Consider the following 27,143-nt stretch of genomic DNA (forward strand, 5'->3'; position numbering starts at 1 on the left):
GGAGGATGCCTAGCCTTGCCCAGTGGGGAGCATGTATAGTGGTTACTGCTGGGGTTCTGGTAATTCACTTCCTCCGGTGCACATGAGTTTTGTCAGCCCTCAAGTGTAACAGGAACAGCAACTATAGAGGTCTTGTGCGCACTCAGCACCTACCTTGGCATATTCAAGCACACAAGGCTGTGTTGACGGAGGAGTTCCTGATGTCAGGGGTGACTGAGACAGGGCCAACAGGCCAGCTCTCAGGTGCTGCTGCCACACCCTCTCTTGGAGATAGTAAGGTCTGCCATGCGCCATCAAAAGGGTCATTTTCTTTCAAATTTCTTAACATTCTTAGACCCTTGCTAACCAGTCCCCAACAGAGAGCAAACTGCCGCCCAGAGGCCTGGGGCTATGGTCCAGTTGGAAGAGTGCTGGCCTGGCACACACAGGGTCCTAGATTCCATTCTCAGCACCACCAGCACACCTTACAACTCTGGAGGTGTAAACGACAGTTCTTCAAGGTTATTCCTGCTTGCATAGGGAGTTCCAGGCCAGCCTGGGCTACATGAGACCATGTTTAGTTGCCTATCTGGTTTGCCCTGTGCAGTGGAATGAAGAGATGGTCACATTATAGTGCTCCAGATTCATTCACTGATTTTGGTGTTGGGAGACAGGATCTTAATATGTAGTCTTGGCTGGCCCAGAACCTATGTAGACCAGAGCAGTCTCAAATTTGTGGCAATCCTCCTGCCTCCACCCCACAAGTGATCCTGCCACTCATTTAGATTTGCATCTAGAATGATCCTTAGTTTTGCCCCATCAAATGTGATACTGAGTTAGGATGGAAATAGCTCAGGCTGGACACAGGGATCTCTAAGCCAAGATGGCAGCGGCTCCTTTTTCTCTGCTCATGGGTGGAGCACAGGAAAGAGCCTGGCTAAGCCACAGTCTCCAGAGCAGCCTCTAACTGGCTCTGCCCAGCAGAGGAAGAGGGATGCTCCACGGCTCTTCAGCTATCCAGTATAGGGTCCTGGGCACCAATTTGCGGAAGGAATGCTGTGTTTCCAGAACAGACAACTCTATCTCCTGTGAGACATGATACACTGTTTCTGTGCCTTGAACTTGCAATCCTCCTGTCTCAGCCCTCAATAACTACTTCTCCCTGGTTGAACGTTGTAGAGGACAGTGCAGTTTTGGGACCTGAAGTCTAGGGCCTGACCCTAAAAATGAACTAACCTAATGAAGATGGATCTGTCCCACTAACACCACAAATAGTATGAAAGGGAAAAAAAAAAAAAAAAACACATTTGCGCACTTGGGTTTTTAATTTTTTAGCAGACAATACACACTTCCCTTACCCTTTAAGTTAGTGTGACAATCTTCCATAATAAACTACTTAAAGAGAAGCTTTGGTCAAAAATGGAATGAGATAGCAAAATCAAAACAAAATGAAAAGAAAAAACAAAAAAGAAACCCCTGCTGTCTTTAAACCCACACTTCACCCACAACATCCACACGAACACACGCTAGTTGCTTGATAGTTTGACAGTGTTTCCATGGGCCGGCGGTCCTCACCAGCATGCCAACGGCAGAGTGTGCGCAGCCCCGTCTGTTCCTCGTGCTGGGTGGCAGAGGCTCACGCAGCTTCACATTATCCGGAGGCCCTGGATGGAAGACTCCAGAGTCTTGAGAAAAGCAGAACATTGGTCAGTCCTGAGGATTTGCTGCCCGTTTCCTGAGGTGCCACACTGCTGCACCCCTCCCTGGCAGGTACACAAGCCGACCTTCCTCATCCTGTACTCTCCAGACCTTGGCTCCAGGCTGGTTCCCCAGGCCTGGACATCTCTGTTCCCAATGGGCTCACACCATCTCACTCCTTTCTTTCTTTCTTTCTTTCTTTCTTTCTTTCTTTCTTTCTTTCTTTCTTTCTTTCTCTCTCTCTCTCTCTCTCTCTCTCTCTCTCTCTCTCTCTCTCTCTCTCCTCCCCCCCTCCCTCCCTCCCTTCTTTCTTTCTTTTTTTTTTTTTTTGATACAGGGTTTCTCTGTGTAGTACTGGCTGTCCTGAACTCGCTCTGTAGACCAGGCCAAGCTGAATTCAAATTCACAGAGATCCACCTGCTTCTGACTCCTGAGTGCTGGGATTAAAAATGTGCATCACTACGTACTTTTTTTCAAAGATTCACTTATGTATTTTTATGTGTATAAAGTTTGCCTGAATGCATGTATATTTGTCACATGTGTGCCTGATGTCTGTGGAGGTCAGAAGAGGGCACTGGATGCTAGAACTAGAGTTACATTTGGTGGTGAACTGCCAAGCCATCACTCTAGACCCCTATACTATTCTTGTACTACCATACATGCTGTGTGTGGTTGTGTGTGTGTTCCATCTTCTCAGCTCACTGCATTATTTGGGGGTTGGGGGAGCAAGGTCTTATTCTCTAGCACAGACTGGCATCAAATTCAAAACAATCCTTCTACCTCAGCTTCCCAAGTGTAGGTATTACAGGAATGAGCTCCATGCTAGTTGTATTTATTAAATAAATTTCTGTAAACTATGAAAATCAGTCTACACATAGAAATGTAAGCTAGTGGCCAGCCCAGGGCCTGTCTCAACGATGGCATTCAAGGTTTCTTGAAATCAAATACTATTTAGGAGACATCAACCACCCACTAGGAATGGTGGTCCCCCTCATGCTTAAAGATCTGGGGCCAGTGCTGCTTCCATACACTGAAGGAAGAAATCTTTCTTTTAGGAAGAGTTTGAGCACAATCATGTAGAGTAGAAACACTTGGAAATCAAGGGCTAGGGTAGTACAGTAGAAGAGAGCTCTCCTAACAAGTCTGAGGCCCTGGGTTCCACTCCCAATGCTGCATAAACCAGTATCAAGAAGAAATACCTTGAAATCCCAAATTGTCATGGCTCCATCGATGCCAGTAGTGCAAAATTTTCGACAGTCTTGTTTGTCCACCTCATAAATAGACACCTGACTAAAAGAAAAGCAAAATCAAGAGATTGTGAGGTCTGTGTGGAAGTGAGCCCAATCCTCTTCACTTACTGTAAGGTCCACTAAAGGAAATGCACTTACTTCTTACTCTCAAATAGTAACATGTCCATCGGCATTGGGCCATAACAGTCAGAGTCAGAAAATATCCCAAAGATAGTTGGGCTCAAATTCAAGATTCATCAAAGTGACATAGCAAGACCCTGTCTCAAAACAGGAGGAGGTGAGGGCCCTTACTAGCTTGAGATGTGGCTCAGTTGGCAGAGGTCCTGGTTGGATCACCATTAACATCAATTGTGTATGTTGGTACATGCCTATGCCTATGTACCCTACCTAGCACTTGGAAGGTAGAGGTAGAAGATAAGTTTAAGGCCATCCTCAGTAACACAGCAATCCTCTACCCACCTATTCCCCCCAATCCCCTACCCCAGCCTATTTAGTGAGTCTGAGACCAACCTAAGCTACATGAAATCCTATGTCAAAAATGGGGGGGGGGGGCGCACATGTTGGCACATGCCTTTAATCCTAGCACTCAAAAGACAGAGGTCATCAGATATGTGAATTACAGACCAGCCTGGTATACAAAGCAAGCTCCAGGCCAGCCAAGGTGCTGTATAGGTTGTGTGTGTGTGTGTGGGGGGGGGGATTTTGTTACTGAACGTCAGAGAAAGGCAAAAGTTGAAAGAGGAGACCAGAAGGAGAGACAGTGGCCTCACAGCATGTGATGGTACAACAGGGCAGGGACTCAGTAGTGATGCAGATGTAAGGAACTGTTTTGATTTTTCAGATACAGGCGTGACCAGAGCAGGACTGAAGCCAACTGGTCTCCAACAAGCCCTTTCAAATCAACCTTCCAGGACAGCCAGGGCACAAGGCCCAACGCCTCCCTTGCATTTTAAATCTGTCTTTATAAGGGCAGGTGCTGTGCCTTGGTGGTGGAGTGCTTGCCTAGCAAGTCTTAGGTCCTGAGTGCAGTCCCAAGTCCTAAACACCAAAGAATACACAAATAAATTGACTCATCACAACGCCAGCAGCAGGCAGTCACTCCTCCAGATTCCAGCAGAGCCCAGCAGATAAGGGAAACAACCTGCGTGAGCTAATCATGTGGAAACCTTCCAAGATGCAGCTTCTCTCCCATCTCAAATGTCCAGACGAGAGTCTGCCCTCTAAGGACACAGTACACTACAGCAAAGGACTACGTGTGCAGCCTAGGAGCTGGGGATGGCTTTCCACCCGTTACTATTTCTTCAGCTAGCTGCCTGTGTGCATGGATGGCAGAGGACAACTTCCGGGAGTCAGTGCTCTCCTTTCGCCATGTAGGTTCTGGGAGCATACTCAATCTGTCAGGCTTGGCAGCAAGCACCTTTATCCACTGAGCCATCTTGTTGGCACTCTTGCCTCAGCCTCCCAAGGTATTGGGACTACAGGTCTGTGCCACCATGCCCAGCATGAACCTACCTCCCACACACATTGGGAGACTACTAGCCAGCCAGGCCTTCTCTGATAGGGGTCACACTCCTCCTTCTGCATGCCTGGTGCTAACAGCATCTTGAAGGCACAATGATGAGGTGGTGGCAGCTCACTTTTTGTTGCTGAGACAGGGTTTCACCATGCAGTCTTGGCTCTCCTGGAACTCACTATGTAGGCTATGTAGACCAGTCTGGTCTTGAATTCACAGATTCACACCTGCCTCTGCCTCCTAACGGAGGGATTAAAGGCCTGGGTACCACGTCCAGCCAACTCTTCTCTGTTACAATAAGCCCTTAGGTGGGAAGCACAGGCTTAGCACTGCCCTCATTCCTTCAGGGAGCTGGGGCCTGCAGCACAGAGGGCTTCTGTAATGAAATGACAAGGAGTGGGCACCTTGGCCAGCCACCTCTTTACAGAAGCCCAGTGTCCTGGCTCCAGGCAACTGGTGACACCTACGTGATGCTGTTCTGGTGCAGCGTCTCCAAGGCTGTGTTGCGGTCCTCAGTTGTGGCTCTCTTGTCCATGTTGCGGAAGCGTTCCATGGCAGACATGTTGCGCTGGATGCTCTGTTTTGGGACATCTAGCTTGGACACAAAGGTCAAACAGCCACGGTCGTCATAGTTAAATAGCATCGGGCAGCAGTCGTGGCCCTGAAATGGAAGGTCAGTCAGTCCAGAGAGCCCTGCCCACTGCCAACCCCAGAAGAGTGCTCCCAGTCACTCTTTCTCTGAAGGAGTGTGCTCTGTGCCTGTCACAGAGCATGCATTATTCCTGGCTTGGAGATGCACGTGGCACACTGCAAGGACAACAGATACTTACAGCGGCCACAACGCTGTTCTCTGAGACGAACGACACACTCAGCAGTGGCAGGAACTCCGTTTTCAGAGTAGAAACCCTGAACACAAGAACACTTGTTACACTGGGGAACCACAGCCCATGGCTTCTTCACAGACAGAGGACAACAAAGACCCCATTCTCACAGTGGTTTCTGCTGTACCAGCCAACACTTCTCTAAAAAGAGCCCCCTGACCTCTCCTTGCAGGAATCTTAAACATGAGGTGACCCCAAAGTGACCTTCAGGAACTGAGGCCTTGAGGCTGGGAATATAACACTTGCAAGGCCCTGGTTTGACCCCTAGCTCTCTATCAATCAATCAGATAAAAGTCAAGGACTGGCTCTCTCTAGCCTTTGCCCTGCCCGTTGCTAAGGCATTGCTATTCATGGCCCCCAAGGAGTCCTTCCTTTCTGCCTTGTCCATCCAAGGTTTTAAGTCCTCAAACCTTGGCTCTGACCATTGCCTCTGCCTACAATGGCTTTTCCTTTCTTACCCACCACAGCTCTTGCCGTCATTCCTGCTGGTGAGTGCAGTCAGCTGCTGGCACTACAGAGACCCTTGCTGACAGCCATGCCCTGTGAGAGCCACCACTATGAGATGACTCTTCATCTTAGCCAGCTCACACTCAACAGCCGTGTGTGTGTGTGTGTGTACACACGTGTACAGATGTGCATAACCAGTTGTGGCAGAAAAACACCTACTGATAAATGTTCCTACTGTAAACGTGAAAGCTGGAACATGTGGCAGCCAGGGCAGGGCACCTGATGTCCTGCTCTATCTTCTTCTGTCTGAAACCCTCAGGAAGGATCTCTCACTGAACCAGAAGCTCAATGTTTTGGCTTACAGGCTGGCCAGCAAATTCCCAGGGTCTGTCTGCCTCTGCCCTCAATGCTGTGGTCACAGGCACATGGTCATGACTGACTTTTACATGGGTGTTGGGAATTTAAACTCAGATCCTTGTAAATGGCTCTTACCCACTGAGTCACATCCCCAGACTACAGGATGCATTTTGGAAAGGTGGTTGGTACACACCTATAATACTAGCATTTGGGAGGCAGATGCAGGTGGACCTGGGGTGACAGCCTAGTCTAAATGCCATAGTGAGCTTGAGGACAGCCTGGCTCAAAAAGACCCTGTCCCAGAACACATCCACATACCTCATAGAACAGCTAAGTGCTTGTGTCTCAGGAGGCCCCTTAATCAAGCAGCTATAGAATTAAAGGACTAACACATTATCAGAAGCTCAAGCTGTGGCATATTTACACTAGAGAAGGGGAGGGGTGGAGTGGACAGAGCTGAAACAGTCAGCTTACCAGGGAGAATGAGTGCAGAGGAGACACGCAACAGTAACAAGTGCTGAGAGCCGCAGTGCTTCAACAGCCAATCCAGAACCAGCACTGCCATTAAATACCACTCAAAGTAAAAAGACTAAATGCGAACGCACATATGTATGCATATTTGAGTGCATGTGCATCATAGAATGTGTGCAGTGACAGGACAACTTGTGGTAGTCAGTCTCTTCCTCCACGAAGTGGATGGACTCCAGGGACCAAACCCAGGTCATCAGTCACCTTTACCCACTGAGCCATCTCCCCAGTTTCACATGTTTGGTGTTTTGAGAATCCTTTTTTTTTTTTTTTTTTTTTTTTTTGGTTTTTCGAGACAGGGTTTCTCTGTGGTTTGGAGCCTGTCCTGGAACTAGCTCTGTAGACCAGGCTGGCCTCGAACTCACAGAGATTCACCTGCCTCTGCCTCCCGAGTGCTGGGATTAAAGGCGTGCGCCACCACCGCCCGGCTGTTTTGAGAGTCTTTAAGATAGCCCTGGCTGGCCTCAAACTCATGGCCCTCCTGCCTCAGCTTCCTGAACGCTGGAATTCAAGGCTAGTACCACCATGCCTAGCTTATAAAACTACATTTCGGGTTGGAGAGATGGCTCAGAGGGTAAGAGCATTGACTGCTCTTCCAGAGGTTCTGAGTTCAATTCCCAGCAGTCACATGGTGGCTCACAACCATCTGTAATGAGATCTGGTGCCCTCTTCTGGCCTGCAGGCATACATGCAGACAGAACACTGTATACATAATAAATATATACTTAAAAAAAAAAAACTACATTTATTTGTGAGGCTAAGGCAGGAGGATCATAAGCTTGACACCAGTCCAGGATACATAGCAAGTTCCAAACATTATTTTTAACAAGGGTGAGCTTTCACAAAAGAATTCCTATAGTAATTCAGCTTAGGAGAGAAAATGTCACCTCTGCAATGTCATGTTTTGTGCCTCCCCCCATGACACAGAGTGGCCAGTCTGGAGACTGTCACAATGAACTTTCCTCAGCTACCATGGGGAAGGGCTCACAGCAAGAAATGGATTCCTAAGAGGAATCTCCAGGCTTCTTCCTCTGCTACTGAGCAAACTTACTCCCATATCTGATAGTGCTTCAAGGCTGAGGGGGTGACTCCCTCACGAATGAGTCATTGCAATTTGGGTTCTTCCAGCAGACTTCCCAAATAGCATGAAGGCAGCATTGTTCTCCAACCGTGTGGAATAAGAATGGATCGCCTTTCTATTTTTTGGGTGGTGTAAGGGAAAGGAATTGAAGGTGTGTGCATACCACGCAGGTTCAACAGACTCAGTCCTATTTACTGAGAAAGGGTCTCAGTACGTAACCCAGGCTGGCCTTGCACTCATCCTCCTGCCTCTACCTCCTGAGTGCTTTAAGTATGTGCCACCATACCTCACTGGGATTTCCCTTAAGGATGGTAGGTAACACTGACATTAGGAAACAATCACAGACTTATTAGTGCTGTCCTCCAAGCCTAACAGCCTTCATCTTCATCAGAGAATCTGTGACTATTTTCCAGAGACCCTCAAGGTCAAGCCTGTTGGCACTGCCTCATAGGAGGGGGCAGAGTTACTGGACCCTCACCTGGGGTCCCAGCTGCTCTATCCTGTGCCTCTCAGCTAGCTGTATACAATTCTGCCCTAGCTGCAGGTAGTCTAGGGAGAGGCTAGAGTCTACTGAGTGTGGAGGGCTAGGTAAAGTGGGGGAATCCCATCTATGCCTCTATGGACAAGTCATCCCTGGCAGATGAGACTGCTGAATGTTGTTATCTGCTTTGGAGTCGCCCACGCTCTGTGCCTAAGCCCAGGAAGCTCACTGCCTGGGAAGCTGGACCTCAGTAGGATCATCCTTTGGTTGCTGTATGCACACTGCCTCAGGGGAGGAGGTACTTGTTCACACCTCCCCTGGTAAAGGCTCACAAGACACAGAATAACCTGGCTATTCCAAAGGCACCCTTATTAACAGCACACCAGGAGGGTCTTCAAAGGGACATTACCAGTACTTTTACCAAGAAGTGTTCCTGGAAGGAAGTCCCAACTCCTTCAAGTCTCCCAACAGGTATTTAACACCCACCTGCCTATAACTTTAAAGGCAGCTACAGCTGTTTGGGTGCTCAAAAGATACTAGGAAAGTGGCCTTAGTGTGCTGCTGAGAGCTTTCATGGAATGTTCCACCTTCCACCTGCAAGGCAAATACTCACTGCACACTTTTTGAAGCATCAGCAACAGACACAGTGCTGTCATGGCTGACCCAGGCCAAGCGGCTCCCACTGGCAGAGAAGCTGACCCCATGCACCCAGCCGCCGGTGCCACTGCCACCAAATTCAGACATCAGCTGACCAAAAGGCATCTTGCTGCCCCAGGGAGTGCTGGCTGGCTTCTCATCCACCTCTTTGATGTAGGCAGAAAACACTCTGTTGTTCAAAACATAGGAAATAAAGAAAGAAACAAATGAAAATGTGTGAATATGGAGCTGGAGAGATGGCTCAGAGGGTAAGAGTACTGGTTGCTCTTCCAGAGGTCCTGAGTTCAATTCCCAGCAACCACGTGGTGACTCACAACCATCTGTAATGAGATCTGGTGCCTTATTCTGGCATACAGACATACACACTGGCAGAACACTGTATACATAATAAATTATTTTTAAAAAAACAAAAAAAGGGTCATTGGCAGCTACTGGAGGCAATGCAGAATGGAGGGGTTGGCCTGAAAGGGAACAAGGCACAATGGGCAAGTTCAGATCCACAAGTGGCTCCAGACATAGAAGGGTTGAGGGGCTGAAAGCCACAGTGAGGAGGTGGTGCTGTCACTCCACGTCAGACTGTACTCACAGCAAAGCACCCTTTGCTGCCTCCTACAGCACCAGCCTCAGCACACACTCCAAGAGGCCCACAGTCAGTGGCAGGAGAGGAAGCTGCCGCTACTCTAAACAAGCCAGATATCAACTCACTTAAAGACAGATGAATGAGCTGGTAAAATGAGCAGGGCATATCTTTAATATCAGTACTCAGGAAGCAGAGGCAGGAGGATCTCTCTGAGTTCAAGGTCAGTCAGAACTCTCTGGTAAGACTACATCTTCCAAAAAGGGGCAGGGGATGGGGGAGCCAGGGAGACGACCAATCAGTGAAGTGCTTGCTGAACAAGTATGAGAACGTTATGCTTGGATCCTCATCACCCACATAAAAAGCTGGGTATGGCAGCATGCACCTGTAACCCAAGCACTGAGCAGGGTAGAAACAGATCCTGGAGGCTCAGTCTAGCTGAAACATAAAACACCCAGTTCAGTGAGAGACTTTGACTCAAAAAATAAGGTGGAGAGAGAGGACAGTAATTGAAGTTAACTCTGGTCTCCACACATGTGCCCACATGAACACATGCATATACCACACAGAGAGAAATAAAACGTGGAATTTTTACAGCCGAAGTCCTCAGTCTCTTTCCAACTCCTTGTCTCTAGTTCCCCACAGCTGTATGTAATGTGTTTTAGCCCAGACTTAGGAAGAGGAGGGACAAAGTATCAGAGGCCGTGGGAATATACAGCAGGTGACAGCTAGTGTTCAGAGGTCAACCCTCCAGAGGAATGATCCTCTGATGGAGGAGAATCCCATTCAGGCAAGGTTTGCAGGACCACTGACTCTGGAAACTGTTGCTCCTGTCTGTAATTTTACATGTGCAAAAGCAGCTTTGGTATCTTCCCAATACTTGCACTGTAGTGTGCAATCTCACATAATATGTATATGTAATCTCATGACTGCATCACAATATTATGGGCACATATATCTGTGGATGGTCAGAAAGATGACTTCTCATTAACTGTATGCTTCTGATATATAGAAAATATACTAAAATATGCTTCACTAGATCTATCGTCGCACGAGAACTGTAAGACACTTAAGTCTACTTTGTTCCTTTTACTCAAACTATACACAATTAACTCATTTTTACCTCAGAGAAAGTTCAAACTAGACTGTTTCTGTAAACAGATCATAAGTTAAAAACTTTACAGATATACACAAGGCCAGAGTTGCAGATGTTGAACCAAGGTTATTAACAAAAAGCAACCTAAAAAATCATGCAAATTCTTTTCTTTCCAAGTCTGGCTGAGGAAGAACTATGTCTTGCAGCATGTCGCACTGGGCACTGTGCCCCTAGCCTCCAGTCAAAGTCTTACCCCAAAACCCATGAAACCTTGTGTTGCCATGGTAAACAGCTCTGTCCTTATCATTTACCCAAGGAATATGCTATGACAAATGACATATAATTTTTGTAACTTTTAGCCGGGCGGTGGTGGCGCACGCCTTTAATCCCAGCACTCGGGAGGCAGAGGCAGGCAGATCTGTAAGTTTGAGACCAGCCTGGTCTACAAGAGCTAGTTCCAGGACAGGCTCCAAAGCCACAGAGAAACCCTGTCTCGAAAAATCAAAAAAAAAAAAAAATTTTTTTTGTAACTTTTTTCTTATTGCCTCAAGCCTCCTGTAAAAAATGTATTTAAAGCCGGGCGATGGTGGCACACGCCTTTAATCCCAGCACTCGGGAGGCAGAGGCAGGCGGATCTCTGTGAGTTCGAGACCAGCCTGGTCTACAGAGCTAGTTCCAGGACAGGCTCCAAAGCCACAGAGAAACCCTGTCTCGAAAAACCAAAAAAAAAAAAAAAAAAAAAAAAAAAATGTATTTAAGCTAGGTGAACAAAGAAGCAAGAAAGAATTGGAACAAAGGAGAACTAGAAAGAATTAGAAGAAAATTAAAGGACAGAAAAATAAAGAACATGACCCAAACAGCACGTGTGTGAATTTATTCCTTATCACTCAGATAGAAAAACGTTTAAGTTTAGTTCTGCTACACTGTGAAGCTTTTCTTCAAACTCTGGGAGTAGCCTTGAGAGCTGGACTTTCAGGGCTACTAATAACAAAGAACAGCTGGAATCTGCCTTCCAGTCTCTCCTGACCCCTCTTCTCTTTAGTAAAACATCTGAGCCTGTGTGGTGAGTGCCCGTCCATAACTCCAGCCTCAGGAGGCTAAGGCAGAAGACCAGAAGTCAAAGGTAGCCTAGCTAGAAGGGGCAAACTACATCTTAAGACTGCCCAAAAGAACTCTGTTCCCCTAAGCCCAACGCCAGTTTGACAGTGGCAGCGGAGGCTCTAGAAGGATAAGGACATCTGTGTGTGGAGTTGTAGTCACCTGCCAACACGTCCAGACACTATGATCTTGTCTTGTTTTCCAAGGGAGCTAGGATGACTCTGTATAAAAAACAGCTAACAAATTCCTGAACATAAAGTTCCTAGACTACTATAACGCCATCTTTTTTTTTTCTTTATGGCAGTGCTGAAGACTGGGCTTTGGGCTTTCCTACATGCCAGGCAGGAGCTCTACCACTGAGCCACACCCCAGCCCCTCACTGGGGGATTCTAGGCAGGGGCTCTACCACTGAGCCACACCAGCCCTGTTTTCTGTTTTGTTTTGTAATTAAACCCTATTGTTTTAAAATATAAATCTCTGGCCAAGTTTTCTAGAAATTTTTCACATAGGTACTGAACACGGGTGTGTCTCAACTTTGCCACCCAAGAGTCAACACAAAACAGTAATTATTTGCTTTTTTCTTTTTGCTACCTGATAAATTATTTTTTTCTTTTTTTTTCTTTTTTTTTTTTTTTTTTTTTAGTTTTTCAAGACAGGGTTTCTCTGTGTAACAGCACTGGCTGTCCTAGAACCTGCTCTGTAGACTAGGCTGGCCTTGAATTCACAGAGATCTGCCTGCCTCTGCCTCTTGAGTGCTGGGATTAAAGGTGTGTGCCACCACTGCCTGGCAAAGAACAACTTTCTTTTTTTTTTTTTTTTTTTTTTTTTTTTTTGGTTTTTCGAGACAGGGTTTCTCTGTGGTTTTGGAGCCTGTCCTAGAACTAGCTCTTGTAGACCAGGCTGGTCTCGAACTCACAGAGATCCGCCTGCCTCTGCCTCCCAAGTGCTGGGATTAAAGGCGTGCGCCACCACCGCCCGGCAAAGAACAACTTTCAAAAAGCAATTCCATCCCACCTAGCCACAGGCTAATGAGAAACACTGTAACTGGAAAAGCCAGTGCAGTAACAGCTCGGCAGCACAAAGTTCATGATTCAGGACATTTGGTTAATCTCAGGTTCACTTTGTAGTCTGTAGTCTGTGGTCTAGGATACAAAATGAGGAACTGGCTGCTGGGTGGCGGTGGCTCACACCTTTAGTCTCAGAAGGCAGAGGCAGGTGGATGTCTGTGAGTTTGAGGCCAGCCTGGTTTATGAAGTGAATTCTAGGACAGTCAGAACTACTTGTCTCAATAAACAAAAAAACAAAAAAACAAACGAACAAAAAAAAGATTTGAAACTGTGGTCAAGAAAGATGGGCTGGCCCCGGGCGGTGGTGGCGCACGCCTTTAATCCCAGCACTTGGAAGGCAGAGGCAGGCGGATCTCTGTGAGTTCGAGGCCAGCCTGGTCTACAAGAGCTAGTTCCAGGACAGGCTCCAAAACCACAGAGAAACCCTGTCTCGAAAAACCAAAAAAAAAAAAGAAAGATGGGCTGGCAGGCACGAAGGTGCAGCTCGTAATTCAGCACAAGGGGAAGGCAAAGAAGGATGATGAGCTCCAGAGCAACAGAGGCTACACAAGTCCATGTATCAAACTTCTTGTCCCATCAAAAACTGAGGAATAAGGGCTGAAGAGATGGCTCAGCAGTTAAGAGCACTGGCTGCTCTTCAGAGGTCCTGAGTTCAATTCCCAGTAACTGTACGGTGACTGACAACCATCTGTAATGAGATCTGGCACCCTCTTCTGGCCTGAATGCCTACCCGCAGATAGAACACTATACATACTAAATAAATAAATCTTTTAAAACAAAACAAGACAAGAGCTAGTTCCAGAACAGGAACCAAAAAAGGTACGGAGAAACCCTGTCTTGAAAATCCAAAAAAAAAAAAAAAAAAAAAAAAACAAGACAAGAAATGGGGCTGGAGAAATGGCCCAGTGGTGAAGGGCATCTGCTGCTCTTGAAAAGGACTGGAGTTGGGTTCCCAGCACCTGTATCAGGGACTCACAACTACCTATAACTCTAGATCCTGTGGAATCCTCTTCTGGCTTTTGCCAGACACACATACATATATGTATACAGATAAATGAAATGAATCTATTTAAAAAATAAAACTGAGAAAGACAGGCTGAAAGAGAGAGACAGACAGATGGACACAACACGGGTTACTCCTGCACTCGGAACTACTGACACTCTGCCTAAACAGTCTGGCCTGGCTGACCTGCTGCAGCCCCTGCTTATTCCAGGGCCACATCCATCACTGCCTCTGCTACTTGTTCTTTTAATCACTATGCATCAGTTCACTAGCTCACCTGCTTGCTTTCCTCCATCTCCTTCCCTCTCTTTCTTGAGATAGGGTCTCATACAACCTAGGCTGGCCTCAAACTTACTATGTAGCTAAGGATGACCATGAACTTCTGATCTCCGTGCCTCTACATCCAGACTGCTGGGGTTACAGACATGCAGCATCATGCCTGGCTTACAAAGTGCTGGGGGATGGGACCCAGAGTTTTGTACAAGCTATGCAAACACTCTCCTGCTGAGCCACACCCCCAACCCCCAGCTCCTTTTCCAGCCCACAAGTTCCCCTCATTATTGAGTCCCTCACAGTGCTATTATAGAGCCTTGGGAAGAAAGGAACCCCACGGACACTTGTCAAAGCAAAGTCTCAGTGTTCACTTATTCCCACCTGCACTTGAAGTCACATGAACCTGCAGCTAGCAAAACGTTGTTGGGATGCCAGTCCAAGCTGAGGACTGTGGAACGAATTGGCTTCTTAATGTGCTTGCTCACCCACCTAAGAAAAGAGAAAAACTAGTTTACATTGTCCTCACAAACAAAAATTGTAACATTTTCCAAGCCACCCAATAAACCCAATTCAAATCGAATAGCTAAACTACATATACATTTATAAATATAGCTTAAATTCTGGAATCCACAAGAAATGTTAGCTACATTTATTGAAATAAGTTCTGTAAGCCCAATTATTTGTAATGTTCTAATGATTTCTCTGATGTCCTTTGATGTATACCTGAGTCCTTTTTTATGGGCTAACTACAATCCACATGCTTGCTCTTTGTTAGACAAGAGCTTCCCATACAAAGTTCAGACTGACCTTGAACTTGCTACATAGCTCAGACTGGTCTCAAATTCCTGAATGCTAGGATTACAGGTGTGTGCACCACATGCGGCCTGATGAAACGTCACAGAATACACAACTTATTTTCAAAGACCTCATCTGAGATGGCATTAAGGTCTAATTTACCTACATAGGGGACAATCTCTCAAGGAACACAACATTAAACAGTTACTGTGGTCGAAACTCAGCCAGGAGGAAATGTTTCCTGTATAATTAAATTTCCTATTTAAAAAAGTTGGGGGCAGGAATGGGAAGGATGGAAATGAAGAAACTGAAGGAGGGAATGAAGGAGGGAGGAAGTAACAGAAAAAAGGAAGTAGGGAAGTGAAAAGGGAAGGGAAGGAGAAGAGAGGAAAAAGGAAGATTAAAAGAAAAGATGTCGGAACTAAGTCGTGTGCATAGGAAGAACAGCATTTATTCTGTGAGGAGGAATTCAAAGGGAGAAACCACTTTCTGGCCAGAGAGGGGCCACTGCAGCGAAGCATAGAGCCTTAACAAGTCCCAAGAGCACAGCCATCCAAGCATGGGCTATACAGAGAGGAAAGAGAGGACGCAATGTTGCTCACCAGTCATTTTCAGACTCAAAGTAACAAACAGAGATGAGCCGGGCCCCACTCCCCACAGCAAACTTATTCTCCAGTGGGGACCACTTCACAAAAGTGGCTGCGCGGTTAATCCTCAGGATCACCAGGGTAGGCTTCCAGATGCCGTCTTTCTGACTCCAGACATAGGCGTTCCGGTCTGCCCCACAGGTGACGATGCGGTCGCTCTTAGGAGCCCAGTCAATACCTGCAAGTGAGGCACAGGTCACTTGCTGCACCCGGCCAATGACAAGGGACTGGACTACTGGCAGTGGGAACTGGATATGGCGTAGCATTGGCCTGCTGGGTTCCTCCCATGTCTCTCCCATCTACAGCTGTCATCTCACAGAACACCAAGGCCGTTTCCCTCCCAGGTGTCCAGGAGGACTCGGGATCCTTACGAAGCCAGCTAGAACAGAACTGGGGATTTTTGTGTTTCTTTTGGGACAGGATGTCAAGAAGCCAAGACTGGCCTTGAACTCACTATGAAGCTGAGGATACTTTTAAACTCTTGACACTTCTGCCTCTGCCTCCTAGAGTTGGACTATAGGTGCCACAATGCCTAGCCACTTCTCTTTTTAAATCACTTTAGACTTCTATAATAAGCAGGGAGGGAACAGGAGAGAAGGGAGGAAAACTGCTGTTGGGGCATAAATTAAAAAAAATTATTTAATTAAAAGCTGTGATAAAAAAGATTTCTATAATAAAATAGTTTTGGGTTTGCTTTGTTTTTGCATACGTCTTTGGACATGTTCCATGTGCCTGTGGAGGCCTGAAGTAGTCATCTTGAACATTCTCTACCTTTATTTATTGAGGCAGGATCTCACTAAACTCATAGGTGGTCAGTTCCTGATGGTCTAACTACCTAGCTTGTGCTGGCAAGCATGACTCTTTCCTTCAGAGCTAGGATTATGGGCAGCAGCCTGCCCAGCATTCTGTGGGTTCTGAGGACCTGAATTCCAGACCTCACACTTTATCCACTGAGTCTTCTTAGTCTATAAAAATGTTTTTAAGTGCCGGGCGGTGGTGGCACACGCCTTTAATCCCAGCACTCGGGAGGCAGAGGCAGGCGGATCTCTGTGAGTTCGAGGCCAGACTGGTTTACAAGAGCTAGTTCCAGGACAGGAACCAAAAGCTACGGAGAAACCCTGTCTCGAAAAATCAAAAAAAAAAAAAAAAAAAGTTTTTAAGTGGGGGCTGGAGAGATGGCTCAGTGGTTAAGAACATTGCCTGCTCTTCCAAGGGTCCTGAGTTCAATTCCCGGTAACCACATGGTGGCTCACAACCATCTGTAATGAGGTCTGGTGCCCTCTTCTGGCCTGCAGGCATACACACAGACAGACTATTGTATACATAATAAATAAATATTTAAAAAAAATGTTTTTAAGTAGCTGAGCATCCAGGTGTGGTGGCACAAGACTTTAATTCCAGCACACAGAAGGCAGAGACAGGCAGATCTCTTAAGAGTTCCTGGCCATCTAGAGCCTGAGACCCTGTACAAAACAAAAGCAAAAACAAACAAACAAAAAAGAGAGGTGATCAAGTTGTTAACCCTGAGAACACGCCAGAATGCTGCCATATGCTACACTCTGTTCTATGAAGGGCTGACAGTCTGAGAGAACACTGTTTCTTTTTTTTCGTTTTTCGAGACAAGGTTTCTCTGTGTCACTTTGTTGCCTGCCCTGGAACTAGCTCTTGTAGACCAGGCTGGCTTCGAACTCACAGAGATCCTCCTGCCTCTGCCTCTCGAGTACTGGTATAAAGGCGTGTGCCACCACCGCCTGGCTGAGAAAACACTGTTAATCCTGGAGTCTTTTCCAAGTTCTTCAGATCTAAAAGATGCCATCAGAAAATGGGTCCAAGTTCAAAGGACCTCAAAAGACATAGGGAGAAAAGTTATGAATATTTCAAAAATTTTGAGAGGAAGGTGGAAAGGGTCCTTTCATCTGTCTTTTCTCATTTAAAAATATTTCCTGATGCTAAAATTCAAACTGAGTGTCCTTATTCGTTAAGCATAAAGCCATTGGTAACGGAACCTAAAGAGTCCAACTCTACTAGAAACAACGTCATGGACAGCAATGATGACACGTGAAGCTCCAATGCTCAGGGGCATCACACACTAATCACCCGGTAGAGCAGGAAGCATGGTTAGGAAGCACGATGGGGATGCTGGACACCTGTGTTTGTGCATGTGCATGGAGGTCAGAGGTCAACTTTGGGCATCTTCCTCTACTGCTCTTCCTCTATTTTTTTGAAATAGGAGTTCTCCCTGAACCTGAAGCACACTGTTTCAGCTAGAATGGCCAGCTGGCTGGGGATCTGCCTGTCTAGCCCACTTCCCACACCTGCCTTTTGAGGATTCAAACTCTCACATGTTCGTGCTTTTGTGGCAGGCACTTTTATCTACTGAGCCGTCTCTCTAGCCCTAATGCCGAACAACTTCCAAGGATAAAGAAGGTAAAAACATGCTAAGTTGTTATTTTGTTGTTGTTTGTTTTGCTGATCTGGGCAAGAATAACTTTGAGCTAATGAGTATAAGACAGTCCCATGTAGCCCAGGCTGGCCTCAAACTTCCTTATATATCTAAGGATGACCTCGTCTTCCTGCCTCCACCTCCCAAGTGCTACACCTCTCAGAAAGGAAGACAAATATAGGAGCAATCTATAGGCAATGAATGGTTCAGTGGCTGCAGGACAGTTTCATGCCACAGCACTGAAGACATGCCCTGAATGTATGAGCACACACATGTACAACACACCTGGATGATGTCAGAACAAGTCATAGATGGTTTTCTGGGAAAGCAGAAAAGACCACACACAAGAGGACTTCACCTCTTTCCTTATTCCTGTAGCTCTTTTAAATGTTCTGCTACAGAAGCAAAGACATTTCTTCATACAGGAGAATCTGTTAACCGTTGTGGGAGGTAATCTGACATGGGTGTTTGCTACATCACTCCTGCTTCAATTTTAATAACTTTGATTACATCTATTCAGAGTGTGTGCATATGGGCTTGTGCTGTCATGGCACACACGTGGAGGTCAGATGACAACTGGTGGGAGTTAGTTCTCTTCCTAGCGGGTACCAGGATTGAACCTGTGGCAACAGCCTCATTCAGTATTTTGGAAAGCTGTTCTGGGTTCTAAAACAATACAAAGGAAGGCGTGTCCCACAGCAAAGACAGTTAACCTCAACTTTCTTTGGTGCTCACACTTCATAGGGTCTAGCCCTGGCTTTCCTGGTTCATCCCATCTGCACAGCAGGTTCGGTGCTCTACATACTACAAGAGAGCTATGTACCACCTGGGCCACAAGAAGCATATAATTAAGGTTACTATTTTTTCCCCTCAAATATTCTATAAAGAACAACTTAGCTAGCTGCCTTTAATTCCAGGACTCAGGAGGCAGAGGCAGGCCAATCTCTGTAGGTTCAAGACCAGCCTGTTCTACACAAGTGAGTTCCAAGACAGTCAGGACTACATATAGAGAACCTGTCTAAAAAAAAAAACCTGAGAAAAAAGAAAGGGAGGGAGGGAGCTAAGGAGGGAGGGAGGGAGAGAGGAAAGGAGGGAGGGAAGAAGGAAGGAAGGGAGGAAAGGAGGGAAAAGAAAGAGAAAAGAAAAAAAGAAAAGAAAGAGGAAGGAAAGGAAAGAGAAAAGTCAGTCACTCTGGGGCTTGAAATGTAAAGGCCCACTTTTTTTTTTTAATTTATTTTTTATTATGTATACATTATTCTCAGTATTCTGTTTGCATGTCTGCCTGCAGGCCAGAAGAGGGCACTAGATCGCACTACAGACCATTGTGAGCCACCATGCGGTTGCTGGGAATTGAACTCAGAACCTTTGGAAGAGCAGGCAGTGCTCTTAACCACTGAGCCATCTCTCCAGCCCCCATGAAGGCCCACTTAACTTGATGTGTCATTACTTACACAGGAGAGGGCTTCGCTTGGAAACAGCACTGAGTCAGCAGCTGCATTACCTGTGATGTGTCCATTATGTTCCTTCAGCTCATGAGCTTTTGTCCACTGGCTCCCATTCTTCTTGTAGATGTGCACTTCATGATTATTGGGGCTAAGGGCAATCTCTGCAGAAAAAAAGTCAAACTGTTAACACTCTGCCATCTGTTGTTATTATCTGCAGCACTGGGCCGGAGAGATGGCTCAGCGGTTAAGAGCATTGCCTGCTCTTCCAAAGGTCCTGAGTTCAATTCCCAGCAACCATATGGTGGCTCACAACCATCTGTAATGAGGTCTGGTGCCCTCTTCTGGCCAGCAGGCATACACACAGACAAAATATTGTACACATAATAAATAAATAAATAAATAAATTAAAAAAAAAAAAAAAAAAAGCACTGGAGTTTGAATCCAGAGGATCAAAACTGCAAGGACCTACTACTGAGCTAGGTCCCAGTTTCTTCTTTTTTTCATACACAGAGTCCAGGCAATACCCGAACTCCTGCATCAGCTTTCCAAGTGTTGGGATTTCAGGTCTGAGCTACCACAACCAAAATGCACACAGAAGCAAAATGAGGGGCTACAGATATAACTCAGATGGTATGTGCTTGCCATATAAGCGGGAGGACCTGAGTTTGATCCCCCAAATCCATGTAAAATCTGGGTCTAGCAGCATATGTCTACAACTTCAGCAGACAGAACACCTGATCTCAGTGGCCATGGGCAGGCCAGCTAGCCAAACTGAAGTGCTCCAAGTTCATTGATAGACCTGTCTCATTAAAAAAAAAAAAAGGGTGGTAAGACACATCACCTCTGGTGTCCACACACCCTAACCCCCTGCCCCCCCCACAAGTAGCAGCAAATTGAAAGTACACTTACGGGTACGATCCCTGTTCCAGGCGTGACAGGTGATTGGCTCTAGCAGAAACTGATGCAGAGACATGATTCTTAAGTGTTTTCAAAAGTCAGAAAGCTGTATTAAGCAACAGGAAAGAAGATACTTAAAATGTCATACTACAAGTGTATAAGTTGTCAGAGGAACCCAAAGTATTTGGGGCTCAATACAATATTGATCTCCCATTAGAGTCAATCTCAATGCAAACATTAATTCCATAACTAGGAACCAGCCCCATAACCGCCAGTGTGGAATTTATTCTCAACGGTCATCAACGGACTCTGAAATCACAGGTTAAAGACTGTGACAGAGTGGGTGGAATAATCAGTCTCAAACTACCACTCCACAAGGCACTTACTAATTACAAGGGAAACAGGCCTTCATAATAAAGAAATCTGGTAGTCGTCACCTTGACCAAGTGATCAAACCTGGAACTACAAATGGGAACAGAGCAATCTAATTCGGCAGTCCTTCTGGAACGTGACCAGCATATAACTTGAAAACAATAATTTTAATTTGTCATCCACATCAGGGTACTTGTAAGAACAAAACAGATAATCAAGACGGAAAGGACTGGGAGTATGTGTAGCTCCATGGGATAATGCTTGCCTAGAATGTGGAAGGCTCTGGATGCAAACCCCACTGAAGAAAGGAAGAAGAATGGGGGCTGAAGAGATGGCTCTGTGGTTAGGAATGCATATCGCTATTATAGAGAACCAGAGTCAAATCCCAGTACTCACAATGAACAGCTCACAACCACCTGTAACTCCAGTTTCAGGGGATCTGATACCCTCTTCTGATCTCCACAGGCACCTGCACTCACAAGGACAGACCCCCAGAGACATACAATACAAATAATTGTAAAATAAAAATAAATCTGACCAAGAGTGGTGGCACACACCCTTAGTCCAGAGCACTCAGAAAGCAGGGCAAGAGGAAATCCGGAAGTTCAAGGCCAGCTTGATCTACATAGTGAGTTCCAGGATAGCCTGGGCTACAGAGTAAGAGTCTGCCATAAAAGAAAGTCAGTCAGTAAGTCAGTTGGTATAACAAGACGTGACAGGACCATCCTAGATAAACTTTGGAAGACCATTAACCCAGCTATGAAACTATGAAGTAAATATACCAAACATATTTACTCTAAATCCAGTCAAGCTCTGGATCTCATTTTCAGTTTGTAGGAGATAAAGGGGGAAGAGTCATTACACAGCACAGAGAAACAAAGTAAAGATGATGGAGGTCATTGGAGATGCTCAGTGGTTAAAGCGCTTGCTGTGTAAGCCAGATGACCTGAGCTCCAATCCCCAAAGGCTCAGGAAAGCTGGAAACAGAAGATCATGTCTGTGGTCCCAGTGACCCTACAGGGAGATAGGAGGTGGAGGCAGGAGACTCTCCTCAAACAAGGTGGAAGGTAAGGACTGACACCCAAGGCTGCCCTTTGACTTCTGGCATGCCTTGGCACATTCCCAAGATTGCACATACACACACACACACACATACACACACACACACAAATACATACTCACACACTCTGTCTCTGCCTCTCTTTCTCTCTCTAGATTAACATTCCCAGAGATGCCCACTAGAGAACAACTTCCTGGGTTATCTTAAAAGGCAACATGGCCAGGTATGGCAGCAAACAGCTGCGATCCCAGCACTTGGGAGGCAGAAAGAAGAGTCTGTACTAGCTTTCAAAAGAGCTATGAAAATCAAATTTCATAAAAAGACAGTTGATTATAATTGGTATGTTTAAAAATAACCATAAAAGACATGTGCTGTATAACAAGTTTGAATTTGAGCTCAATTATTATATAACAGCATGAAATTATTTTAATTTCCTAGCTATGATAATGGTACTGCCTTAGGTAAGAACAAGTCTTATCTGTTAGGAGATAAAGTGATCGCCTGTTTGTGATGAAACGGCCTTTCTTCTTATTACATAGCCTTGGCTGTCCTGGAATTCACTATGTAGACCAGGCTGGACTCAAACTCATAGAGAGCCTCCTGCCTCTGCCTCCTAAATGCTGTGATTAATTTATTTTCATTTGAGATAGGGTCTTACTATGTAGCCCAGGCTGGCTTTCAATTAACAACCCTCCTGCCTTAGCTTCCGGAATGCTGGAAGAACTGCAGGCACGTGCCACCATGTCCAGTGAGATAGGAATTCTGACAGCAGCAGAAAATGAATGGAAGGGACACCAGAAGGTTGTGAGGCAAACAACAGGTACACGTCATCAGCAAAAATGAGTGCCTGTGGCCGGAAGACTCTGCTCAAGGAACCCAAAGGTCAAAACTAAAAAACATCTGCTATCTATCTTCACCTCACACACTCTACTCAAGAGTGAAGATATTTTGTTGGATGTGGTGGTGCACATCTGTAAAAACCAACACTCTGGAGGTGGAGACAAAAGGATCAGGAATTCAATTAACAGCAATACAGCAACTACAAGGTCAGCCTAAGCTACGTGAGACTGTCTCAAAAAAAACTAAAGGAAAAAGGAGAAAAGAGTGAAATACTTATTGCATTTTTCCTTTTTCATGTTCTAGAAAGCAATTGCAATCCATAGTCCTTAATTTGACTTTCATCTCAATAAATTAACTTTTTTTTAAAGGGGGTTTTCACATTTTAAAATTATGTGTGTGTGTCTGTATGCCTGTCTGTCTGTCTGTCTGGTTTATACACGGAAATGCAGTGTCTGTAGAGCAATTGTGTGTGTGTTCCAAGTAAACAATAAAACTTCTACATGCACACCTCATTCAGTCTCTCCTTGTTTCTGAAATCTCATGTGCTTACTCTAATTTTGTCACATATTAAACTCAAAAATAACATCTTGTGGGGGCAGGGAAGAGAGAAAGTTCAGTGTTCAGGAGCACTTGCTGCTCCCTGGATAGTGGCGCACGCCTTTAATCCCAGCACTTTGGAAGCAGAGGCAGGAGGATCTCTGAGTTCAAGGCCAGCCTGGTCAACAATTCACGTTTAAGAGCAACTAAAGTGGGCACACAGAGAAACTCTGCCACAAAAACAAAACAAAACAAGTGTTCACTTGCTGTTCCTCCAGAGAACAAAAGTTAAGTTTCCAGCATCCACATCAGGCAGCTTACATCTCTGTTTTAACTCCAGTTCCAAGGGATATGACACCTCTTTGGCCTCTACAAGCGCACGTGCATGTGTGCACACACGCACACACACACCACATACACACACAAATAAAAATAAATCTTTTAAAAACAGCTTGTTACAAATACTACTAATTGGGGCTGGAGAGATGGCTCAGGGGTTAAGAGTACTGGCTAATCTTCCAGAGGTCCTGAGTTCAATCCCCAGCAATGATACTGTGGTTTACAACCATCTCTAGTGGGATGTGACTCCCTCTTCTGGCATAAAGGTGTACATGCAGATAGCACTCATGCATAAAATAAATAAATCTTTAAAAAAATATTACTAACTGTAGCTGGCCCGAGGTGGCGCACGCCTTTAATGCCAGCACTCAAGAGGCAGAGGCAGGATGATCTCTGTGAGTTCATGGACAGCTTAGTCTACAAAGCTAGTTTCAGTACAGTTCCAGTATAACCAAATATACACGGAGAAACCCTGTCTCAAACCACGAAACAAAGCTCACACATATAACTAACTGTAAGCAATTTAGCATAAAACTCCACTCTGTTAAGCTCACTTGTTAACTGAACAAAACTGGTTAGCAGGCTTGGATATCCATGTGAACAGGGACAGCTGAAACTACACAAGTGCAGAGGAAGACTTTCTCACTCTTCTATACAGTTTTCTATGCACATAGAAGATTCCAAAAGAGGTGAGCTGTCAGCAGAATTACTTCTACAACTGCACTTCTAATTTTGTTAGATCAGTCGTTCTATAATTGAATAAACATTCACACATGTCTGCTGTGGAATATTACTTTAACTATGTAAAGATGTGTTATATTTGCTTATGCTGCATTTGTTTAACTATGTAAAGATGCGTTGCTCTTTCATCTTACCTGCCTGAGGGACCTGATTGGTCTAATAGAAACCTGAATGGACAACAGCTAAGCAGTAGAGGGAGAGGTGGGGCTGGCAGCAGAGAGAATAAGTAGGAGGAGAAATTTAGGCTCAAGAGGAGAGAAAGCAAGGGAGAAAGAGGAAACTTCAGGAACCAGCCAGCCAGACATGGAATAAGCAAAAAAGGCAAACAAAATGAAAGAAAGGTAAAAATCCCTGAGGCAAAACGTAGATGAAGAGAATCAGGTTGAACTAAGTAATAAGAGCTAGTGGGACAAGCCTAAACAAAGGAAGACCATTCAAACCTAATAATAAGTCTCCATGTCATGATTTGGGGGTTGGTGGTCCCAGAAAGTCCCTTTATAATCATGTGGCTATTTTAAGCCTGAATTTTGTACCAAGTAAAATAAACCTTCATGCATATGTTGATAATTCTAATCTCTAAACTGCAGGTGCTCAAGAAGAGAAAAGGGAGCACCATAGGTGAGGACATGAACTTAACGGGTTTTTCCAGGCACTCAGAAGGCATAGGGGCAGAAGACTCTCTGTGAGTTCCAGGACAAGCAGGACTAAGACCCTGTCTCAAACAAAATGAAACAAATAAAAGCCAGGCTTCTGTTGTCCATGTCTAGCACTGAGGGATGGGTCAGTTTCAAGTCTGTGATTCATCTAGTTTCTAATCGTTCACATTACCCAACCCAGCAACACCAGGTACTCTGACAAGGTCACCACACCCTACCAATGCTCAGACAAGTTCACTTCAAATTCCAGCTTCAGCAGACCATTCTGCACTCCCTTGTACCCAATCTGTTTGGACATAACACTAGATATTTAGACCAAAACACTGTCATTCATCCTCCAAGGGAGTTTGTAATTTCCAAAAGGATCCCCCAATTGGGGTACAGCAGATAAACTTGAGAAGACCCCCAGATACTCTGTGGTAGGAACCAGCGAGCAAGACTCCCTCTACTCCCTCTAACAGGGTAAACACCCTAAACTGATAACCTGATAACTTCTAGAGACCTGAAATCCTTTTTTTTTCCTTTTTTTCTTTTTTTTTTTTTTTTTGATTTTTCGAGGCAGGGTTTCTCTGTAGCTTTGGTGCCTATCCTGGAACTTGCTCTGTAGACCAGGCTGGTCTCGAACTCACAGATATCCACCTGTCTCTGCCTCCCGAGTGCTGGGATTAAAGGCGTGTGCCACCACCGCCTGGCTGAGACCTGAAATCCTAAAGCCAACATGGAAACAAAAAGATTAATCAAAATTGGCCATATGTAGTGGCGCAAGCCTTTAATCCCGGCACTCAGGAGGCAGAGGCAGGTGGATCTCTGTGAGTTCAAGGCTAGCCTGGTCTACAGCGTGAGTTCCAGGACAGTCAGGGCTGTTGCACAGAGAAACCCTCTCTCAAAAAACAAACAAGAAGATTAAACAAAATCGATAAAAGAGGGGGCAAACTAGGTCATTTCAATAAATTGGGCAACAAGTAGACAGGAGAGAGGCTCCCAAGCCACAGCATGACAAAAGATGACTTTATAATCAGAGATCCTCAGCTACAATTTACTAAGCACCTACCATATTCCCAACAGTGTTGAGTATTTGAATGAGGCCAGAAACAAGTAAATCCTAGTCTTCAAGTACAAGGAAAGAGAGAGGAAAGGCAAGGAAGGCAGGCATTCGTAGAATGTCTAAGAAGCATTAGTATGGCTATTATTTATTTTCCTTATTATTTGAGCAGCTACTCTTGAACCTAATAAAAACCAGGTAGACAAAGAATCTTCTTACTGCAGCTGGGGAAATCGAGGCACCGAGAATCAACCTTCCCAGGGTCACCCGACAAAGTGACAGAGTCAAATGAGAACTTTGGCCGTCCTACATAAAGGACTTTATGCAATGAATAGGAACGCAGAGAAGGGAGCAACTTTGACGGGAGGTGGGGGTGGACCCGAAGAATCTTAAGGTCACTCGGAAAGATGGCTTTTTCCTTGTTGGGGAGGGTCCCCCCAATAACTGACGGATCACAGGCTGCTGCAGACAACATCCTAGACGTTGAAGAGATGAACAGATACTCGTGACAAGTCACGGGGGAGGTCGGCCCGTCTAAACCGATTTTACAGATGGTGGTGAATGCTCACAGAAGGGAGGCAAATGGTACTGTGGGGGTGTCGGAGGCCAAGCTGTCTATTCCCTCATCCGAGACGGAGGGCAGCTGGAAAGCGCTCAGAAACGCTCGATCTGTGTGTTGTGGGGGCACCGGGGACTCAGGGGTCACCACGAAGAACCGCGATCCCGGCCCCCTCAGTCAGAGACCCCACTCCTAAGCACCCCGGGCCCGCCGCCCCCGCGTCCCATAGAAGATGCGAGAAATGGAGGAGACCCGGGCCAGGCGCTCAGCTCTGCGGCCCCTTACCTGGGGTCGGGGCGGTCCGAAGGGCCGGAGCGGACGATTCGCGGACTCTGGTCAGTCGACGCGAACAGGCTCCGGCGAGCGCCGACGGAGGAGGGAGGCCCAGAGGGAGCGGCTGACAGATCCCGGAAGTGGCCAGGACGCCTGCGCAGCGCGACGCGCAGGTGGCGGGCGCAGGCGCAGAGCTCAGCGCGCGTTGGGAGGCCGTGTCTGAATAGCTGAGGTCTGTTCGGTGAGGCAGCGCCTGTCAGCGCTAGGGCGTGCCTGTGGAGCTGGGTGGGAGTCCTACTCCTTTCTTTAAGGATGAATTATATACATACACACACACATATATACACATACATACACACACATATATATGTATGTATATATGTGTATATATATATATATATATATATATATATATATATATGTGAGCCATGGCCTAGGTGTGAAATGTTGGTTTTTGTTGTAAATTACTGAGGATTAGATTCTCTCGGGCCTCATGGGTCTGAAGAGCTAT

At 45.8% G+C, this 27,143-nt stretch overlaps 1 protein-coding gene across 1 annotated transcript; it reads right to left on the reverse strand.

Annotated features, from left to right (window-relative positions):
- Positions 1-1,291: 1,291 nt before the first annotated feature.
- On the reverse strand, positions 1,292-26,779 carry Arpc1a (actin related protein 2/3 complex subunit 1A). Its single transcript, XM_057765865.1, has 10 exons — positions 26,645-26,779; positions 20,226-20,319; positions 19,373-19,477; positions 15,384-15,606; positions 14,368-14,475; positions 8,829-9,041; positions 5,271-5,346; positions 4,908-5,101; positions 2,877-2,967; positions 1,292-1,664 (listed from the first exon to the last, which is right to left on the reverse strand). Exons 2-10 carry the CDS (start codon positions 20,287-20,289, stop codon positions 1,626-1,628), a joined length of 1,113 nt encoding a protein of 370 aa, XP_057621848.1. The 5' UTR covers positions 20,290-20,319; positions 26,645-26,779; the 3' UTR covers positions 1,292-1,625.
- Positions 26,780-27,143: the final 364 nt, after the last annotated feature.

This window comes from Chionomys nivalis, chromosome 3 (genome assembly GCF_950005125.1).
Source record: "Chionomys nivalis chromosome 3, mChiNiv1.1, whole genome shotgun sequence".
Taxonomy (NCBI): Eukaryota; Metazoa; Chordata; class Mammalia; order Rodentia; family Cricetidae; genus Chionomys; species Chionomys nivalis.